This window comes from Lampetra planeri, chromosome 10 (genome assembly GCF_965212315.1).
Source record: "Lampetra planeri chromosome 10, kcLamPlan1.2.h2, whole genome shotgun sequence".
Taxonomy (NCBI): domain Eukaryota; kingdom Metazoa; phylum Chordata; class Hyperoartia; order Petromyzontiformes; family Petromyzontidae; genus Lampetra; species Lampetra planeri.
In genome coordinates, this window is record NC_136116.1 from 4,567,705 (window position 1) to 4,590,267 (window position 22,563).

At 44.7% G+C, this 22,563-nt stretch overlaps 1 protein-coding gene across 1 annotated transcript; it reads left to right on the forward strand.

The window, feature by feature from the left end:
• The first annotated feature begins 5,364 nt into the window (after positions 1-5,364).
• LOC144720885 (protein lifeguard 2-like) lies at positions 5,365-21,352 on the forward strand. Its single transcript, XM_078598004.1, has 12 exons — positions 5,365-5,502; positions 10,866-11,362; positions 13,302-13,381; positions 14,790-14,854; positions 15,779-15,832; positions 15,954-16,004; positions 17,459-17,498; positions 17,626-17,663; positions 18,353-18,440; positions 19,238-19,333; positions 19,916-19,969; positions 20,717-21,352. Exons 2-12 carry the CDS (start codon positions 10,948-10,950, stop codon positions 20,861-20,863), a joined length of 1,128 nt encoding a protein of 375 aa, XP_078454130.1. The 5' UTR covers positions 5,365-5,502; positions 10,866-10,947; the 3' UTR covers positions 20,864-21,352.
• Positions 21,353-22,563: the final 1,211 nt, after the last annotated feature.

A 22,563-nucleotide genomic window follows, 5' to 3' on the forward strand; every position in this document is an offset into this window, starting at 1 on the left:
TGGGTTGGTTGTTGATGAGTTGGTTGTTGAGTTGGTTGTTGAGTTGGTTGTTGAGTTGGTTGTTGAGTTGGTTGTTGTTGAGTTGGTTGATGTTGAGTTGGTTGTTGCTGAGTTGGTTGAGTTGGTTGTTGTTGAGTTGGTTGTTGAGTTGGTTGTTGTTGTTGAGTTGGTTGTTGTTGAGTTGGTTGTTGTTGAGTTGGTTGTTGCTGAGTTGGTTGTTGTTGAGTTGGTTGTTGAGTTGGTTGTTGTTGAGTTGGTTGTTGTTGAGTTGGTTGTTGTTGTTGAGTTGGTTGTTGAGTTGGTTGTTGTTGAGTTGGTTGTTGTTGAGTTGGTTGTTGAGTTGGTTGTTGTTGTTGAGTTGGTTGTTGTTGTTGAGTTGGTTGTTGAGTTGGTTGTTGACGAGTTGGTTGCTCACAGCGGAGCAGGCCTCGCGCGTTTAGCAGCAGCGGCTCGTCCGTCACCAAGGCGACGGTGTTGTTGTTGTTACCATGGCGACGGTGGGGCGTGCACCAAGGGGCATCTACGGCGACTCAGATGATTGCAAATTCACCGCTTTGAACGGGACGGTCTTGCTAAAGCCCAAACCACACACAACAAACCCATTATCAAGATGCGGCTTGTGTACAAACACCGTCGTGTGCCACGTGGAGCTGCAAGATCCGACCGCGTCCGCATTGGCTTCTTGGTTGCCGAGCGAATGCTTTAAGAAGTGTTCGCGCTCGTTACAACACAAAGTGTTCGCTGCAAATGAACCACGATTGATTGATTACCATCGATCGTGTGAACTCGGGTCGTCGTCGACATCATCATCATCATCACAGCAGCAGCAGAGGATTTTGGCTATAGGCCATCGAACAAAGACGGTCAACGTCTCATCGCGCGCGTTCAGATGCGCTTCTGCGGGCCGTCTGGAACATTCTCCGTTCCGATATTCAGGAAACTACTGGAGCTGTGCGCTTTTTATTTTCGTAAACACATCGAGACTGAAAACTATTTTGTTTAGCACCGCTTTTGTGTTTAGTTTGTTTTCCTTCCGCCGCACATCCGTTCCGCGTGGTTGGCTACGTACGGTGCGAAAGAAGTTCAATGGTTCAAGTTTATGTATTAGGTATAGCCCTGTGAGCCATTCGGCTCTTGAGTCGGGTGCAACCGCAACAAACAAAAAGCAAAAACATGAACAAGAAAACATCTTAAAGTGAATATGTGACTTTGTGCAAACAGAAAATCCAAGAAAAGACAGCAAAATATTGCAGAAAAAGCACCGTACACCAACGCTGTGTGCAAAAATCCCAGTGGGATGCAAGTCAAACAACAACAACCACAAGACAACTTAGATTAAGGCCATCAGTCTACAATGGTACTGGTGGCCAGGACAAAAAAATAACCCGCGACTCACATCTCCATCGATAGACGACACGGGACTGATAGGGCAAAGTGGTGTGAGAGGAGCACCTTAATTGAAGGCATCCGGCATAGTACAAATATGTAACAGCAGCCCACTCTCAAAACCACTGTAGTCAATGTTGGGTGAACTTTGGCGTGTGGTCGAAACCTTTGGGTCCAACTTTTCATGTTTACTGGGAACGTGTGGTGGTGGTGTTGTGTATAGGGTGGGCCAAAAGCCATTAACAGTATACCCCTGTCTTCAAACTACTGTACAGTATATCGTAAATATGTCCCCCTTTGAAGAAAGAAAAACTCGCGTAGTATTTGGGCTTCTTTTAGGTGAGGGGGGGAAGAACTGTGGCTCTTTAAGAGCAGTAACAGCCAAAACCTCACGATTGACCAAGCTACCCTGGGCAAAACGTATTTTACAACAAAAACCGCACCCCGTGTGCGAGTTCCACTGTGTGTGCGTGTCTGTGTGTGTGTTGTGTGTGTCTGTGTGCTGTGTGTATTGTGTGTTGTGGGTCTGTGTGTGTGTTGTGTGTCTGTGTGTATTTCTCAGTGTGTGGCTGTGTGTGTCTGTGTGTTGTGTGTCTGTGTGTTGTCTGTGTGTATTTCTGTGTCTGTGTGTATTATGTGTGTCTGTGTGTATTTCTGTGTGTCTCTGTGAGTCTGTGTATATTTCTTTGCGTGCCTGTGTGTCTTTGTGTATTTCTGTGTGTGTCTGTGTGTATTTCTGTGTCTGTGTGTATTTCTGTGTGGCTGTGTGTGTGTTGTGTGTCTGTGTGTATTTCTGTATGTGTGTCTGTGTGTATTTCTGTGTCTGTGTATTTCTGTGTGTGTTGTGTGTGTCTGTGTCGTGTGTCTGTGTGTATTTCTGTGCGTATTTGTGTGTCTGTATTTCTGTGTGTGTCTGTGTTGAGTGTCTGTGTGTGTGTGTTGTGTGTGTCTGTGTATATTTCTGTGCGTATTTGTGTGTCTGTATTTCTGTGTGTGTCTGTGTTGTGTGTCTGTGTGTGTGTGTCTGTGTGTATTTCTGTGAGTTGTGTGTCTGTGTGTATTTCTGTGAGTTGTGTGTCTGTGTGTATTTCTGTGTGTGTGTATTTATGTTTGTGTCGTGTGTGTTGTCTGTTTGTGGTGTGTGTGTTGTGTGTCTGTGTGTATTTCTGTGTGTGGCTGTGTGTGTGTTGTGTGTGTGTTGTGTGTCTGTGTGTATTTCTGTGTGATTCTGTCCCTGCTAACAGATCTTGTTGCAACCGTCTGTTTAAGACTATGTAGGGGTGGGAGGGAGATCTTTGTTTTTATTTTATTTTCGTGTGTATGCGTTTATCTGTGCGTGATGCGTTTATCTTAATGTGTGTACGATGATAAGCAGCTCCAGTATTTGTGCCTGTGTGTCATCTCATCTCATGCAGTCGACCCGTGGCACCTGGGTCTGCCCCGTGACCTACTGCCGGCGGGCGTTCGACACTTCACGTGGCCTCAAGGTGCACATGGCCTGGCACAAACGTCGTGGTGACGTCACCGCAACTTAGTGGCGAATGGCGGTTGTTGTTGTATGTGTGTGCATGTGTACCCCAAACGTCTGTTCAGGCTATAAAGGGGATCTTTGTCTTTGTGGGAGAGTGGGGAGCGGTGGCGCAGCGGTTAGGGCGCACCCTTCTACAAACCCGGCAATCCGCGAACACCACTGACGATCAACTGAACCAGTTCTGATCTTGGGTCTCTCCCCTAGGTAGACTCAGCCTTAAAAAACGAGCACTTGGTGCGATGTGGAAGGAAAGAAAAACAAACCCAGCAGCATTTGTGGGGTGCCAAAGGCGTCCCGGCGTGGTGTTCCGGCCACACCAACATCTTCATGAGTTGACCTTCATATAGGGGCCGTCCATAAATGACGTCACGCGATTTTGGAGGATTTTTGACCCCCCCCCCTCGTCACACGGCGTCACAAAAAGTCAGACCCCCCCCCTCAAATATGACGTCACAATGCTCTGCCCCCCCCACCTCCCCCCAAAAAATTAAACATGCTTCAAATCGCTTTCAACTATTGTCATTGTAGTGCGTATTTAATGTGGCGCTGCACTCTGATGTTGTAGGAGAAAACATTTATTAAAAAGTCTATTTAATGAAGTAGAATATTTGTGTATATTTATTTAAATTTTTGATGTGACGTCACATTTCTCAACCCCCCCTCCCCATCGTCACAAATGTCTGACCCCCCCCCACACCTAGGTGCGTGACGTCATTTATGGCCGGCCCCATAGCTACATACCTGTCAACCCCTTATCAATGCCTCTTATTAAAGACCAATTCAGACCTCATTGGTCACCCCGTGCCCCATATAAATCTCAACGTTCATCCTAGAAAGTTCCATCATCACAAGGGAGAAACAAACTAATATGATTCTAGATTTGAAGCCACACACTTAAGCGGTTGTGCTTTCGCTAAGTTGTCCCCACCTGAAGAAGGACGCTTGTGTTGCGCCCGAAACGTCGTGCTTTAATTTAGTTGTTTTCATTTATTTTATTTTTGACCTACGTGACTTTACCGAAAAAACAAAATCTAGATTTGAAGCTTTCGTGACTGCAAGGATTCATACTCTTAGGTTTGTTTCGGTAAAGTCACGTAGGTAAAAATAAATAAATGAAAATAAATCAATTAAATCACAAGGAAGCTTGTGTTGCCTCCGAAACGTCGTGATTTAATTTATTAATTTTCATTTGTTATTATTTTATTTTTACCTAATTAACTTTACCAAATTTTATTTATTTATTTTCATTTGTTATTATTGTTTATTATTTACCGAAAAAAACTAAGAGAAAAAACATTATTGTTTGTGCCCATATTGAAACGACTGTACTCCGTTTGGACGTGAAAACTCAATTTCCCCGCACAAGAACACGGGGTTATAAACCTTACGTGCTTATAATCCTTATAAACATTACGCAGACAGCAACTTTGCCCCGTCAGTCGTTAGTAAAGAAGACGACGACCCCGTGGAGTCTTCGCCGTGGGAGCGATGCGGGTGGGGGTGGTGGTGGTTGTGCGGAATTCGTCATTGGCAAGTGACGACGGTGTCGGGGTGGGGCGGACACGGAGACTTCCATTCCACTTCCTACCACGAGCTCGCACGCAGCACAACGCAAGAGTCGGCACCACCACTACAACAACATCAGCAGCACCACCACCAACAACATCAGCACCACCAACTCCCAACAACATCACCACCACCCACCACTCCAACAACATCACCCCCACCAACAACATCAGCACCACCCCACCACTCTAACAACATCAGCACCACCACCAACTCCAACAACATCAGCACCACCCACCACTACAACAACATCAGCACCACCACCACCCACCACTACAACAACATCAGCACCACCACCTCCAACAATATCACCACCACCACTCCAACAACATCAGCACCATCACCACTCCAACAACATCAGCACCACCACCCACTCCAACAACATCAGCACCACCACCACTTCAACAACATCAGCACCATCACCACTCCAACAACATCAGCACCACCACCCACTCCAACAACATCAGCACCACCACCCACTCCAACTACATCACCACCACTCCAACAACATCAGCACCACCAACTCCAACAACATCAGCACCACCCACCACTCAAACAATATCAGCACCACCACCACCTCCACCAGCCACTCCAACATCAGCACCACCAACAACATCACCACCAACATCAGCACCACCAACTCCAACAACATCACCCCCACCAATACCACTCACTCCAACATCAGCACCACCCCCACCAACACCCCCACCACCCCCACCAACATCAGCACCACCCCCACCAACACCCCCACCACCCCCACCAACACCCCCACCACCCCCACCAACACCCCCACCACCCCCACCAACATCAGCACCACCACCACTCCCTGCCTGACTCACGTCAGTTCCCTCTCTCGTTCATCCCTGCCCAGGCCAGGCGAGAAGGAACCCCTCTCCATCTCCTCCTCCAGGAGCTTCAGATCAGAAGACATCACCACCACCACCATCATCATCATCACCACCACGTGCGGCTTTTGTTGCTGTTGTCGTTCAAGAGAAGAGTTTCCTGGCGCTTCCAAGGTAAGTTGCTGAACAAACAAACAAACACCAATCACACTGTTAACCACAGGCATACGTTGTCGTGCGTGTTAGTACAATGTACTACAACATCACTATGGCCTTCGCCATCCCGCACCACTGACCGGCGTGGTGAAGTATGGCTCCAGTAACTTAGACCGCAACCCGCGCACGGCGTTGCAGAGGCGCTCATCCAGCAGTGGATTGACACACGACGCTGTAGCCACACACACGTGGCGATGTTACATCTTGATCTGATTACGAAGAAACGCGATGATGATGCTGCTGATGATGAAGACGTTTTAGTGCGATGTCGATTAAGTAGTGCCACGCAGTCTGTTCATCGAATGAAAGCAACACTTGTTAGGGTTGATCGGTCGTCATCGTGGTGGTTGGTGGTGGGAAATCATACGAGCAGCTATACTCTCTGTACGTTTACTTTGTGTGCATGTACTGACAACAACCCATCTTTGTTGTTGCCTATCCACTACTGGATGAGAGCCTCCCTTTGTGTGGGGATTGTTTGACCATACTTCACCACCGACACGCTTGTCTTCTCGGCTTGTTGAAGGCAGTGAGAATGAATAGAGGCGGGAGCAAAGAAGTATGGTACAACGATGTTGTTGTGTTTGGTGGGTGCACGTGGCCTCTGTGGTGTCCACCACGTGGTCTCTGTGGTGTCCACCACGTGGCCTCTGTGGTGTCCACCACGTGGCCGACGTCTCTCCTGTCTATCCATCCAAGGCTCACAGCAGGCAGGCGGGTGTCCTGCTTAGCTTTACGAGATAGAAGATCGACATTGTCCAGGCTGACTCTGTCACGCAGACGTAAACAAACACACTTCTGTTTCTAAAACGACAGTAGTCTTGCAGAAAGTTAAATTTGCAGGACACTACAGTGAAGTACTGTATGTAACATGTACGGAGTACGGTACAACGTGAAGGTAATTTGGCTGACCTAGATAACTCGGAGTAAAATTCTTTAATATAATAAAATGTAATTGCTGTCTAAAGTACAGTACATTACAAAGACCTCCCTTCACTGTTAAGTTAACGCAGCATTACACCGTGCTAATCTACAGCCCTTAGTCAAGCCACTGCTGGATGAAGGGGTTCCCCCCCCCACACACACACACCGTGTCAGTCATGGAATGTTTGACCATACTTCACCACCCTGGTCAGTGCTAGTTGGTTAAGGGCAGGGTAAATCCCCACCACGTATGTTTTCCGTGGACACAGGAATTGGTTGCCGGTTCCACAGCGTGTGATGTCGATTAGTAGTGCCACGCACACAAGCGAATGTTTTCTTACACCGGCTGTACATGTTTGTTTATACATTACTTGTACACGGTTCATGTCTGTGTGTCCAAATCATCTGAAAGGTTTCACACAGTCATCACCAGCAGAGCTTTGCGTGGTTTAATGAAATGAAAGACGACATGTCCAGTGGTGACATCGCCCTGCCCAACAGTGATGACTCATGAGGACTTCTGCCCCTGCCAAACGTGGCTCTGACTAAGAGACATGGGGGGGGGGGTGTTTATGGTGGTTTAAACATTTGTTTATCTGGTTTGTTTTGTTAATAATGTGCGTTTCGGATTATATGTACAATGACTATTCATGCCACCAACGAATGTGGGTTGTTAATGTTGATTAGATATATTTTTTGCAGGTGAAATGGTGGATGTGTTAAGTACCTACTCCAGGTGTCGTTGCCATGAAACCTGTGATTATCAACACTTCACACAATCTGTTGGATTTCCCTTGATGTTTAACTTTGTCAGGCGTGATTATCTTAATTGGCATAAAGACTTGACGACTTGGAATCTACTTTAATATTGTTAAACAATTTAATTTTCATCCCTTTTTAAAATCCACTTCTGGTTTAAGTCCCCACGCCGTGTCAGTCACGAGTGTTGTTTGACCATACTTCACCACGCTGGTCAGTCCAATTGGTGATGGTTTGGGGGGCCCCCAGGTCCTGTTCAGTTATCACTCACCACAGATGTGAGCTGTGGCTGGGTATCAAACTTAGGTCATCAGGTTAAAAGTGTAATCAGCTAACCACTGTACCCCCACTCCACCCACGTAGTGAACGTACAGAGATTGTGTTTCCTCGAATAAAACATAATTTTCCATTCAGTCATTAGTTCTGTAACAATTGCTGTGGTTGCCACATGTTGATTCACACAAGGAAGATTTAGTATGATAGAGTGTTGTACGTATTCTTGGTACTGCAGCGTATAAAAAAAGCAGGAATTTATTTCCCACCGAGGTTTCTGGGGCACCCCCATCCCACTCGACTATTTTCTGGAGCTCAGCACCGGACAGCTCCGACTGAAACGTCAGTTTTATATAAAACTGTTGCTCGATATTCTTCCGTCTCTAGTGTAGTAATTCCTTTACAAAATAACTAAAGAGCCAGCCTTGCCACTGTCGCTACTGGCTGAGACAAGCTGTCCTAGTTACACAGAACACGCAATAAAGGGCAGTAAAAGGGCAGTAAAAGGGCCCGTGCTACCAATACTGCGTGGGCGTGAATTGCGGCTTTGGTGGAAACGAGGTCGGGCATGGAGAGCTGTTTTACGGATGATTTTTTACTTTTACAGCAAACGGTGCACGACTTTGTCTGAAAATAGCCACAGAAGATGTCACGTCGCATTTCAACTGTTATACTCTTGGACTCTAAGAATAGTTGGGACACGCCTTTTATATGCCCTGCAGAGAGTATGGCATATTTCAATTAAAATAAATGCTTCTTTCTTTTTGATGGAATTTGCTGAATGAAAGATAAAATAATATTGAATGTGACTTTTATTTCTTACATATGCAGCCTTTGGTGAATGGAATGAGACCATGAATATTTGAGAACCCAGATTAATCACAGGTGGTCACCAAGATGTTAACTCGGGATCAGTAGTGCCATCTACATTCTTTGACATAGTATTGTAAAACTAAGCCACCTCATACCGTCACAGTTCACTTGGGCCAAGGTGATGTCATCGCATGTAAAACAAACGACCTCAACGTTATGTATGATATTTACAGCACCTTTATAGAGTATTTGCATAAATACTATGGTGAGCACAGATTTTGTATATCCGATCCTATTACTCATAAGGGGGAGCTTTCCCGGAGGTAAACTATAGTGTATAAGGTCAAAGAACATGTGCTGCCCAACAACTACTTGCTCACGTCACTGCTAAAAGAAGAAGGGCCTCTGGAGAACACCGTTTGAGGGAATTTTGGCCTACTCTTCCTTGCTGGCCAGATGTGGGATTACCCACATTGTATCCTATAATGAAGGATGGTAAGTGGGCCGTGTAAAAAATTTGGACAGTTAAATCATATATCATCTCATGAAAAAAATATCAGTTTTCTGCGCTCCTTTGCAAATGTGTATATTCCACGGTCCCTTTCATTCATTTGAGTACGTAACTTCTCCTAGGCTTTGGTCGTCTTGATATGGTGCACACCCAACATATTTGACATACAGACTATGCAGGAATTCGAATTATAATAGCTCTCCTGCAAAGCATGCATGTGAGCAGCCCTCGTAGGTGTAGAGCATGCATTGTTCAGTAACTAGGTGTGTCCATAGTGCAATATGCTACACACACAGACATGTGCCCCTGGCATGGTTCAACATCTTCCCCGGTGGACTGTTCACTCCTGTTGAATCTGTTGCTTGGTAAATTGCATTACTTTATTATTCTTTATAATTGATACAGTGGTCATCATGGGGTATGTCCTTGCCAGTCTTGTAAAGAATGAAGGCAGCGTTGCAGGGTCGAGTATGAATAAAGTTTTATCAAAAGGCCATGGATGGTTTGTGATGACAGTCATAATTTCCCAAATAGCAGCTTTTAAGCATGACAGTCGGTTAGATCAATTCAATGAGCCTTCATTAATATACTTCCAGTAAACATGCAACGTTGGCATGTGGTTGGCACCGTTAGACCAACGTTGGGTTGCCCAACGTTGCATCTTTACTTGGCAATACACTTTACTTAATCACTCAACTCAACGTACATCTCCGATCCCACGGTCTGAGTATTTGAGTTGAGCACTGTATTAGTTGGAGGCAGTCTGAATTCAAGACAAAGCAGACCCTTTATTTGGTATACAAAAAAAATAATGTATTTTTTAAAAGTGGAATTCCAAGCGTAACTGTTATCTGTGCCAGGAGCATATAGCTGCTTCCTCTGGACTGTGTTTGCATACACCATTTGATGTGCAGAAGCGAACATCTGCTTAGCCTCGATGGAAAATGTTTAACTGTTTAACAGATTACAGTGAACCCAATGCAAATGTGTGTGGAGCGGTGGCACTGTAATACGATAAAAGCAGAGTTGTTTTTTCTTGTGCTGCCCCACCGTGAACCCTGCCACCTGAGGTCAATTTCCGGCATGGCAAATATCCGTGTGGCCTGTGGATTTGCGATATCTCGATAACTGCAACTGGCCCTGGGCCATGCCCCCCCCCCCACCTTCTGCCCTAAATCAACCCGAACTGACCCAGTGTGGCCAAGTATGGGCAAACAACCCCGACAAAGCAACACTGCATGGAGACGCCATCATCCAGCAGTGGATTGGCAAAGGGCTTTAAATTATTATTTAATTATAATTAATACTGTACAGTAATTAGGTTTTTCCCTAAAGTGGTGTAATATCCCTGTGAATCAAATCAATCTAGAACTGCCTGACATTTGGGAATGGTACACGTTGTATACAATGGATCCAATAATAAGCTCCAGTAAAGATATGCTTTCAGAATTTTCTATACTTTAAGCTAGTATATAGTACATGTGTTTACCAAAGTACAAGTGCGGATATTATTTCTGGAGTAGGCCACCCTGGCAGTGAGTTCATGAACTGGTATGCAGTCAGGCCTCATTTGCTTTAATTCTCAATTGCCTAATTTTCACAGTTTTGTCTGCTCCCATCGGCTAAAATTGTATATTAGAATGTCATTTACATATCATTTACCTAAACCATAAATACATTCGATTATCTTGCCCATCACAGAGAGAGGTGGGGGAGGGTGCGGGTGTGAACATACCTGTCAACCCCCTATCAGTGCCTACCTTATTACAGTCCAATTCAGACCTTATTGGTCACCCGCGCCCTTATAAATCTCAACGTTCATCCTACAAAGCCCCATCATCACAAGGGAGAAACACAAACAAATAGACAAAACATTGTTTTGCTCAATTTCCCTGTACAAGAATACGGATAAACTGTATGGGTTGACAAGTATGTGTTAATGTATGAAAACAATGTGTCACTCATATCGTTGGATCTATAATCCAATCCACTGATGATCAGTTTCCTGTCTTTTATCAATTTGCTCCTTTTACATTTCCAGGCTCCTGTCCAGACGCACGGACAGACGCAGGAAACACACCCACAAGCGGAGCAGCGTGTGACGCCCCTCGTACTACACGACCATGTCGGAACCAAGCGCTCCGTCCGGATACTATGGCACCAACCAGCCTAGCTACCCTCCCCCCTACCAGCCCTACCCAAACCCGGGCCAAGATCCCCCCGGCGGTTACCCACCATCATATGGGGGGCAGCCCGGTGGGTACCCTCCTGCCGGGGGATACCCACCACCTGGGGGGCAGCCCGGTGGGTACCCTCCTGCCGGGGGATACCCACCACCTGGGGGGCAGCCCGGTGGGTACCCTCCTGCCGGGGGATACCCACCACCTGGGGGGCAGCCCGGGGGATACCCGGGAGAGAATCCACCCCCTAATGCATCGCAGCCGCAGAGAGGGGGCACCGCGCCACCGCCCTTCATGATGCCGACCATTCCCCTGCACCCGTCCTTCGGGAACGTTGGCCCTAGTACTGGAGGGCCCGGTGAGTGATTTTCTTTTTTAATCTTAGATGGCGGAAATGAAACCGCCTCTACTAAAAACAGCAATGAGCTTTTTGCAGATGAAAAGTGGAAAAGAGGTGACAATGAAGTCGTGTCACTTTTTATTTTCAGGCAAGCGATACACTTTGCTTAGGCGGGGTGGGGGGGGGCAGTAGATTTATTGTCTGGGACACCTTAACAATGATACAGCAGTAAAGAGAGTGAACTTGGGGGGCCAAAGGGACATTTGGTGGTGCATGGACTATTGGAACTTGTTTTGGGAGCCTCGCCTGGAATTCTGCCAATAGTGTTCTCGGAAATGGTCCAGCCACGTAATTCAGTAAACGCAGACACCTATCATATTATGTTGGTTTTGTTGTTGACTTTTAACAGTTCGGGACTAAAAACAAGCCCAATATAACATGAGGTGGCATCTGCGCTCACTAAATAACATGACTGGGCCACATTCTACAGCAGCGCTTGCAACGATGAGTGGCCCATGACATGTACACAGAAATGTACACGTAAATGTGTAGTTACATTTTAGTTTGTACGGCAGTATTTTGGCAAGCAATCTGAAATAGGTGGCAGTCGGAGCTGGGGAGATGAGTGCCAAGCCACAGTCTGCTCACCGTGCACATGCCAAGCCACAATCCATCCAGTGTGTGTGTGCAGATCATGAATCACAATGCAGGACGAGGCTTAGATAATTCAGAGCCGTACCTGTGGAGGGACACACCTGACACAACTGCCTAACAAACCTGCCCTGGTTTGGAATTGTGATTCTGCACCACACCCTTCACCAAAGCCCTCTAATTAATGTGAACACTGCCAAATACTTTTCAGAGCATTACCCGAGTCCGCGAATTTGTGACTTTGCCAAAATGAAACGATAATCTCCGAAAGTTTCTATATTTTTTTTATCATAGTACATAAATACTGTCACGTGGAACTGAAACTGAACACCACAACAGTTTTTTCAGACATATCCAAGCCAGCTTAGAAGTGGCACACTCATTTAATTTGGTGCCCGTATGAGTCCAGTGTAAGCCATACATCACGGTGACTCAGTGACTCTTTGTTTTAAGTAAAGGGAAAACTGTTTATGGTGACCGCACCTAATGGACAAATGCACGGTCGCCACTCGGACGTGACATTTAACCGTGGGCCCATCTGTCGTGCACACAGAGGCCTCCTCACTGCTCACGTGAGAACTAGTGACGTGGGATAGGTCAGTGCACATGAAACGCAAGCAGTTTTTCGTGTTTTTGAAAACTGGACTGTTAAATGTCGCTCATGGCCCGTTTTCGAGAGTTGGTTTTGCCTCTTGGGTGCTAATGTTGTGTATATTAGCTAAGTGTTTGGGATGACGGTGCATGAGAGGATTATTTTTAGAGGCAGCATTATCTTAAGAAACTACATTGAATGGTGTGCTCCGCAGTCTGTGTGATTGACTTCAGTATGAGAATATGTGCATATGTTTTAATTGTTTAACTTGACAACATCCACATAGTATTAGATTGCTTAAGAGTGTCTATACAGAGCTGCGTGGTAGGCTGAGCATAGCCTAACTACCTTTGCCTGACTGGTCTTGTCATACTACATTCCTGGCCTATATATGTGGGTGGCGACATGGCATAAACCTGTTGGAGAGGTTCACGGTTTGGATTGTCTCCATGTTTTGGGCAACCCTGTGTATATATTTGGCCGGTTTTATTTAGGATAAGTTCCTAACAGCAACACACTATAATATCAAATCTTTGTTAACATTGGATAATCTTTCTGGGAGTTATCATGCGCTCCCATCACAGACAGATGGACAAAGCTAATGGATGAATGCTTTCATCCTTAGTTGGAAAGGACAGCATTACAAACGCAAGTGTGGCATAGTGCTGGCCACATCACCACTTCTAACCACAATGCCTTTGCGTGTGTGTCTAGAGTATGGAGGCGTAAGTACAAATGAAAATTCCATCGGAGTCTGGGATGACAAGAATGTACGACGAATGTTCATCCAAAAGGTGTGCAGCATAACCAGATTCCGGAATTCCTTAGACCCTCAACCGAAGATAAACATGCCCTTGCAGTGTGACTGTTGTCTGACAGCAGTGACCTTCAAAGGATTTATTTTTTTAATATATAAAAATAATGGAGTTAGATTTCAAGGCCTATGACCAAACAACCCGGAATGCATTCGATCTCGTCAGATCTCGGAAGCTAAAGGGAAATCTGCATGCATGGCAGGCAGGTTATTGAGTTTCATGGTCCGCAGCAGAGGGCAGTGCACCAAAGTAAATTGTTGTACTGAACTCTTGTGCTCGCATGTCTGTTCCCCACCCACACAAGTGTGGTGAGGTATGATCAAATAACCCCCCCTTGACCCATATGGTGTGAGGAACACATTCCTGCGGAGGGAGCTGGTAGGAACGTTGGGTTGCTCGGTCAATGGTCAGGGTCAACGGCAGCGTGGTGTATTCCGCAAATATGGCCGACTGTGAGGGCGGGCACAAGCCGGCGTGAGTAGGTTAAACGTTGAGTTTTATAAGGGCACCACGGGGTGACCAGCCCCTCCCCACCCAGCCCCACCCCTCCCACCCCCCCACCCAGCCCCACCCTCTCTACCCAGCCCCACCCTCTCTACCCAGCCCCACCCCTCCCATTTTTGGATGCACGACGGACGGAACAATAATCCCCTGTGGGCTGGTGTAACCAGGAGGTTCCTACCAGTATAAGGGTCTCCCCACTAACCACTGCTCCCAATGCTCCAACCCAATAGATCCAATGTGTGGCATTAACCCAGAGCTATGGGAATGCCTTGCAGGAAAGTAAAATGCCAAGCTCTGCTTACATAATTGTTTTCTAGGTTGTTTGGTTGCCTATGTAGTACACAACAAATGTGAATTAATAAGCTCCACAACGTTTAAAGGGCATAGGCTATAGTTTTATTTTCAGTTTACGCTCCAACCGTGCAATGATCAACAACACAATTAGATGTTCATGATAAAAGTATAACTTTGATAGTTGCGTGAGGTAGGCTCCTTGGGGATTGTCGTAAAATGTGTACTCGGAAGCAGGCTTTTATATTTGTCAGCGTTACACTCCGTGGGATGTTGTTTGGTGCACTGATGATGGGGGATCATACATTTTTAAGTGTTCACTACGGGACTTTAAGCAATGTAGAACTGCTCTACGAGTTAATCCGATCAACCTCCAGGGTGTATTTTGTGTCACAAAATCATGACCGTCTGTATACATGAGATATTCTTAGCGCTTCTAGAAAGTCCTTTTAATGGCAGTCACTGTCATCTGTATTAGATATGCTTAGCCCTTCTAAACATGAACATTTACATCAGTCATTATAGTGTATATATATATGTGGTTTTAGTGCTGTATATTGGACTGAATACAAGACACGTCTGTGCCCCACAGGTCTACATCATCCTTTTTGTGCAGCTGCTCGTCACTTTCGGCTTCGTGGCGGTGTGCACTTTCGTGTAAGTCGGTGGTGGCGGGGAGACGTTGCCAGAGGAGAGAGGGTGATTTTGGGGCATAAAGAATCTATGTATGTTGAACTTCTTTCTCACTGTACGTAGCAACCGTGATAATTGGAGGTGCTTCTTCAAGTTACTCTAACTACAACTTGTCTGGATTTAAAAAATCTATTGGTCCCATCTGCCACACTGTCATTCGAGTCGCTGGCCGCTGCGCATTAGAAGTCTTGGGGACCGTATTGAGAAAGGTCTAGTGGGCCAATACAAAGTTGGCCGGGTGGCTCAAGAGGTCAGAGCACTAAGCTGCCACTGCTGAGAGCCTGGGTCCAATTCCACACAATCACCTGTGATTAAACTGGGCTCCCAAGTGTAGTAGGTGTATGGCCCCAGCTTGGTCACGAATAACTGCACATACGAAAACACATTAAATTTGGTTATGCACTTAAAGAATGAAAAAAATTAGTTTGACTGTCATGTGACAAACGTTATTCTCGGTGGCAGGGAAGGTGGGAAAGTGCTACCCCTTAAGTGTAGATTATAAGCCACTTGGGATCTTAGAGAAAGCTCTGATATCTGCATCCGTGGGTCATTCTTCAATCACGAAGGGTTGCACCACTCTGCGAGAGTTCCGATTGAATACTTTGTCGCATGACATGGCGCCAATAGCACAATCAGGATAACACTGAAGGAAATGTTCTTTAAACATGTGTATCTTTGGGGCAAGCCTTTGTTATTTATGATATTATTTTGCGACTATACTCCAGTTATGAAGAGTTCTTTTATAAACAGTAAAATATATAGCAGTCTTTTTACACTTACTTTTATTTTAATTCTCCGGGCCCCAAACACCAGGAAAATTATTATGAACCTTGCAATTAGGAGGATTTTAGAAGTGAATTTCAATATTGTTCATGTGCTTCTCAACAGTGTCCCCGTGAAGAAATTTGTGCAGAATAACCCAGCAATATACTGGGCCTCTTAGTGAGTATGATTCATCATTTCCTGCTTATAATTGTTTAAACAATGTACCCAAACATGAAGCCATAAATTGTGCCACTGTTTACATACATCTGACAGAGCCCCTTCCTTTTGTGGAATGCAGTGGCGTCTTCTTCGCTACATATCTCGGGTTGGTTTGCTGCACCAAGGCAAGGTGAGACATCGTGTTACAGTAGATATTTGAATCTTCTAAAACAGCAGTTGGTCAAAATACCCTCTAGAAGGTCTCTATAGAGGCTCACTCTAGTGGAGGCTCTTCCACCAGCAGTGGCGTGAGCAAGCACTGGCAGGTCAGGCCTGTACCTTTATCTGTTATAACAGTAGTATGAGTTGTGCCCATACCCAAGACCCAGGCCAATGTTAAGAAAATATCGTGTACTTGACTAGCACTCCACATGTGTAGAGAAATTACATAAACACAGACCATTCTCAAACAAAATATATTTTTGTCATAGTCTTATTGGCTTTTCAAACCGATATTATCCATCAGAATGTGTTTAAGCAAGACAACTCTGAAATTTCGATTTAAAGCTTTCGTGACTGCAGGGATTCATCTTCTTGGTTTTTTCGGTAAAGTCACGTAGAAGGGAAGTAATAAAATAATAAAAATAAAACATAATAAAATAATTCTCACGACGTTTCGGCTACAATGTTTTATTTTTATTATTTTATTACTTCCCTTCTACGTGACTTTACCGAAAAAACCAAGAAGAAGACAACTCTGGACTGGTTTCGACCTTCTGGGTCTCGTCAGCAGAATCAGGCTTATGAAAAAAATGCTTTTGGGTTTCAAGATATTCTGGCAAGGACATGCCATCTAAATTATGGGGCCTTGTTCTTTTAAAAAATTTGTTTTTTATTTACCAGGTAAGGCCCACTGCGCTATCAGTGCCTTTTCAGAGGTGCCCTGGCCACACATGATAGCTCATCGAAGTGGTTTGTATCATATGTGGGAATGTATAGTCGCCAAATAATTTAAACGCATGTTTCTAAATGTAGAGAGGACCTGGAGAACAATCCACGTGACCACAGAGAGAACATGTAGATCAAAATATACAGGTATCTGGGTCGGGATCGAACCCATGCCCTCCTGTGTACCAGGTGACGGAGGTAACTTCTCGCTACCGAGGCCAATTGCAACAAAGACATTTTACAAACAGGTCCAGAGATTTCTTCTATCACTGGTTACCATATAGTAACTTCGTGGTGGAAGCTTAGTGTTCACTGTCATGGACATAATTATAATTTTAAAATAAATTATTGGAAACATTTTCATCATATTTGGGGGATATTTTTGACTAAAATCACATCAATCCAACAGCAAAATATTTGGTTTCGCTTTTAGTCAGCTATGCATGACTGGGTTAAGTTAAGAAAATTAATAAAATAATACATTATTGCTCAAAAACGCTTTCCAGAACTCATGTTTCTATTCCATTCACGTTTACATGATAAACAGTAACCAGAGGCTTGGGTGCAATTCGGGTCCAGTATATTAATTCTAACGCTATAAATATAATTTAATGTACTTGCATATTTATTTCAGAATGCATCTTCTTGCACTGATTTGTCTGCAGTGCTCATTGCTATGACTCCTTTGTTGTTTAGGAGGCTTTTCCCACTCAACTTCATCTTGCTGGCCGTCCTCGTAAGCATTTTGCACGTAGATTATTGTTTTTACTTTTACACGGATGGACACATTGCATGGATGTTTACATAAACGTGTCGACAAAGGATGACTTGAGAATATATATGTCACCGTTGTTTTCCTACAGACGCTGGCAATGTCCTACCTCACTGGAATGCTGGCAAGGTATATATATAAAAAAAAATTTAAATTTTCTGTTTCCAGGTAAAGCCCACTGAGCTATTAGCTATTTTTCAGAAGCAACCTGGCCACAAGTGATAGCTCAACGAAGTGGCTTATCACGTAAACATTTATCGCAGGCAAATACTCTAAATTCATGTTTCTAAATGTGGATGGGAAAAACTAGAGGGCCTGGAGAAAAATCCACGTGACCATGGGGCATCGGGGTTGGGCTCGAACCCACGACCTCCTGCATTCCAGGCGAGGGAGTTAACATCTCCTAGCCACCGCGGCACCTAGTTAACAGTTCGGGCTCTTGAACCACTCACGATAATGAAAATGTACGCTCCAACAATGAGGCATAAATATGAAGTGGGGTCAGCTGACACATTTTGAAAAATGTTGACAATGGTGTTGGTAGCAATGGTGGTGTCGACAGTATGAAACAATTGTTATAATTACATGCATTTTGAAAAAAATATTGTTTGATAAATTATAGTCATGCTTAGGTTGGTGATTTCTGATAATGACAATGATATTGATGTACACAGCAGTGCAATAAGCAGTGTTGAAATTCACTCAGAGAAGGTCTCATGAGAACTTAATTTCACCAAATGTCTCACCATTTACCACTGCTTTAAGAGTCCAGCCCTATTGTTAACCACGTATCTTTGTCCATTGCCCTTTGCTCACAGCTTCTACAACACCAACTCAGTGCTCATGTGCATTGGCGTCACAGCGGCAGTGTGTGGCGCTGTCACACTCTTTTGCTTCCAGACTAAGGTAACGGGGAAAAAAACCCCACAACAGTCACAACGCAATATATCCTCCACTAATATGTGTTTGTACATGTGCAACCCTTTATCAATCTATTGTTGGATAAAGAAGGCCTCCCCATACTGTGTCAGTTATGTGGGTTGTTCGACCATACAGTTAATTCAAGGTGTGGTGGGGAGGTAGTGAGGGGTAGTGTAGCGGCTAGCACGCTGTGCTGCGAACCTGGCGACCCAAGTTCGATTAATTATCTGAACCGGTCCTGGGCCTCCCCTAGGTCGACTCAGCCTCAAATGAGTACCTGGTGTGGTGTGTAAATATTCGCCATTCGGGAGACAAAGGTGTTTGGGAGTGGTGCTGGCCACCAACTCCCTCGTGTGCCGTGCTCGGCTTCATGGATGCTCACTTGCATCACTTGCCCCAACAGTCTATACGAGTGATCATTGTCTTGGTGGGGAGGTGGACCCAGGACTGGTTTAGATATACTTTGCCACTGTGGTTCACTTGTACAGCACAATGACAGCTGTGATGTGTTTGCATATGCACATGTACTTGCAGTCATGAATACGTAGGGAGCAGTAGTGTGCAGTGGTTTGCACGCTACACTACGAACCCGGCTGACGGCCAACACCACCGATCCTGGGCCTCCCCTAGGTCGACTCAGTCTTTGTAGATGCTCGCTAACAGCACTTGTCCCAAAAAGTATGTTAAGGCTATATGGGGGATCTTTGACTTGTTTGTCTTTGTGTATATTGAATGGGTATATACAATATACACATTGTGAGATTTGTGTGTGTGTGTTCCAGGTTGACTTCACCTCGTGTCCTGGTGTGATGTTTGCCCTCTCCATGGTGCTGCTGCTCACCGGCCTCATAGCCGCATTCACCGTCCCCTTCGGATACGCAAGTTTCACAAAACAGAGAAAAACCACGACACACACTTCACATTTAGTACACCACTCGGTCATGGTCAGCCCACTGCTGAATCAAAACTTCCCCAAGCCACTGCAATCATGTGATGTAATCATCCATTCAGCACCTTCAGGGGCTAATTGTATTGCTCCATCTCCACAGTGGATGACGTCCTAGATTAATTTGAATGGTGTATGTTTTTTTTGTCTCTTAACTGTTATTGTTAGTTTTAATGCTAGGTGAGTAACACTTAGTCTGTGCTCTCCAGTTGCCTGGGTGAAAAGTGGGCTAGGTTTTGCCCAACCCTGGCCAGCTGGCTCAACAACTTGATAAATGGAATTAAAATTGTTCTTTACAATGCTTCCATTGAAGCCATTACTACTCATCCTGTTTAAACGGTTTAAACTGATACAACTCTGTCATCACTTTGTAAGCTATATCAGGCCTTGAGTAAAGGTGTTCTATAAATAGAAATTAGACTTAGATGATAAGTATACCCTGTTGTGCGAACACTATGCAGCTTTACTCTGAAATGTAGCTCATGATGTTTGTGCTTTCACTGTCTGGCTTCAGATCCCATGGATCCAGACGGTTTATGCGGGTTTGGGAGCTGTGATCTTCACAGTGGTAAGTAATGTTGTACTCGCACTGTAAGTGTTTGATAGCTGTACAGAATTCACAAAAGCCTGTACAGCAATGGGATTCCCGTCATACTAACATTTTAATATCATAAATTATTCTCCATATTTTTAGTTCTGAAATGTATTGTACTGTCATTACTTGGTGATCCAGTTCACCCTTGCAAAAGAGACATTATATCATTGGGTTCTCACGTGGTAAAATGAAGTCTTATTATGCCTTTGTTTCTCCAATTAAAACAAATACATATTTGAATGCTGCGTTGAATAACTTTAGTGAAAGCGTATTTATTACCTTGTGATATATGTTGGTACGTTCTTCATGAAATCCCAGTGTGGCTATTCCGTTTTTTGAAACGTTTTAATTACTTCTAAAAATGTTTTTAATTTTGGAATTCGTTTGAGAGCTTGGATGACGAGCAATTATCAATGAGTCAAAATGCTTTGTATAGTCTATAAAGGCTAGGCACAATGGTATTTGAAATCCATTAATCTATTCTAGAATCTTATTGATAGTATGAATGTGGTCTATGGTAGAGAAAATCTTTACAAAACACTGCTTACCCAGTGGTTTGTCTCTAAATAATCCACTATTCTGTATCCAATGATCTTTGTTGACATTTGATATACGTGCGTTTAGAGACCTAACGAGAACTCCGAGCTAATGTATAGGATACGCATATAGTACACCTTGGCCATGGTGAAAAGCTGGCGGCCAATATGACTCTCGCTGCAGTTTTTGGCGGTGGACACACAGCTGCTGCTTGGCAATCGGCGTAACTCCATCAGCCCCGAGGAGCACATCAACGGAGCCCTCCGCCTCTACATGGACATTGTCTACATCTTCACATTCCTGCTGCAACTCATTGGCTCACGAAACTAAACTGCCCTTGCGCGTCTCTGCAGGGTTCCCTGATAAACTCCAGTGTGCGAGTGGACCTGAGTATGTGGCGTGTGTGGCGTGTGTGTGTGTGTGTGCGCGTTCGCGTGAACAAATGGGACCCCGCACATGAACATTTGCGCGCGGTCCAGTATGTGAGGTCATATCTGTGACTGTATGTGCTCTATTTGTATTCTGTGGTGTCTGTCTGCACACATGCATGCAAATTTATTTTACGTGCCTTGGTGTTCTGTTTGTTTGCTAGCTGACTTGCTTTGTTGTATACCCTCGTCGTGCCATGTAAATACCGATGTATCAAAAGTGTCGAGGACAAGAGCTGCAGTAACAATTGGGCAAAGGAAATGTTTTGCGAAATCTGCACTTACCGTAAATATTCTCATAACATTCAGGCAGGTGATGCAGAAGACTAAAGGTTGCAGTTTTATATTGTAAATTGTCATTAAGTAAATAAAGACGCTATTCAGTACTGTATTTCATTTGGCATGTCTGCTATTTAAGCGCAGCACTCATTCATGTATAACTGTAATCCATATTTAAAACACATCTATGTATTGAACGTTACCACGTCCAGCTGATGAAGAGCATCCGAAACCTTGGCACCATCTTCTACTCAGAATTTCTCTCGCATCTCCACATGGAGGATTTCCTACCTCCACCTGTGCAAGACTGCTTGCATCTGTTGGCATCTAAAATCTGTTGCCCCATTTACTGAGACCTTAATAGCTTAATCACTTGTGTTGATTACTGTGGCTCTCCACTAACCCTGCTAGTCTGAGGCCTCCCAAAATCCCTTGCCGCCACACTTCAATTGAATCCAGGGTGCAGCAGTGATACTCCATATCCACACCTACAAGTAAGCCCACATGAACCCAGTTATCTGGTCGCTTAACTGGCTCGCAATCCAGCACCGGATGTCTTCAAAAAGCCACCATGGATTTTCCCCTGCCTACCTCTCATCTCACTGTACTCCCCTCTACATGGCCTCTTCATTGGGAGTTCACCCCTCTGCTGCAATCTGGAATTCCCACTCCATATATACAAGCCCATGCTCAAGACCTTCCGTTGGATTTAAATAGCATGTACTGTAAATGCTATTTAATTTGGATTAATGTAGCATCTAAAAGGAAACGCACTAGATGCTGTACCGAACAGTGCGGGGCATGGGCATTCTGGGGGAAGGATGCATGTTAGAAAGAATCGGAGGCATGGGATGGGTGGAAGTAAGGGCATCGAAAATATGGTTCGATATACGGATTTTCGCTTGACGGACAATTTTTCAAGAACAAATTCAGTGTGTTGAGGGAGGTCTGTCCAGTACTATACTGGCCAAACAGCAACACGTTCTCTTTAACAAACACCGTTCTATTTATAATGAAATATACATTTAATGTCCAATATAAAATTGGGGAAAAAATAAACGTTGAGCAATCCCCTGCTGTATGAGACTCCACACTCCTCGCGCGTGGTCGGAGTTGACACTTAATCACGATTGTCATTGCGGATTAGTGATGGGGGTGGAAGTTCAGAACCATTTGTCGCACTGCCCTCTCCTGGTGGGCATAAGAAATAACTGCTAAAAATACAATTACTGTACGGGAATCCCTTGACATACGGAACAAATAAGTCACTGAAAGGTCCGTTCAGCGAAATTCTGTATATTGAACTTTATTTTCCCGTTGATT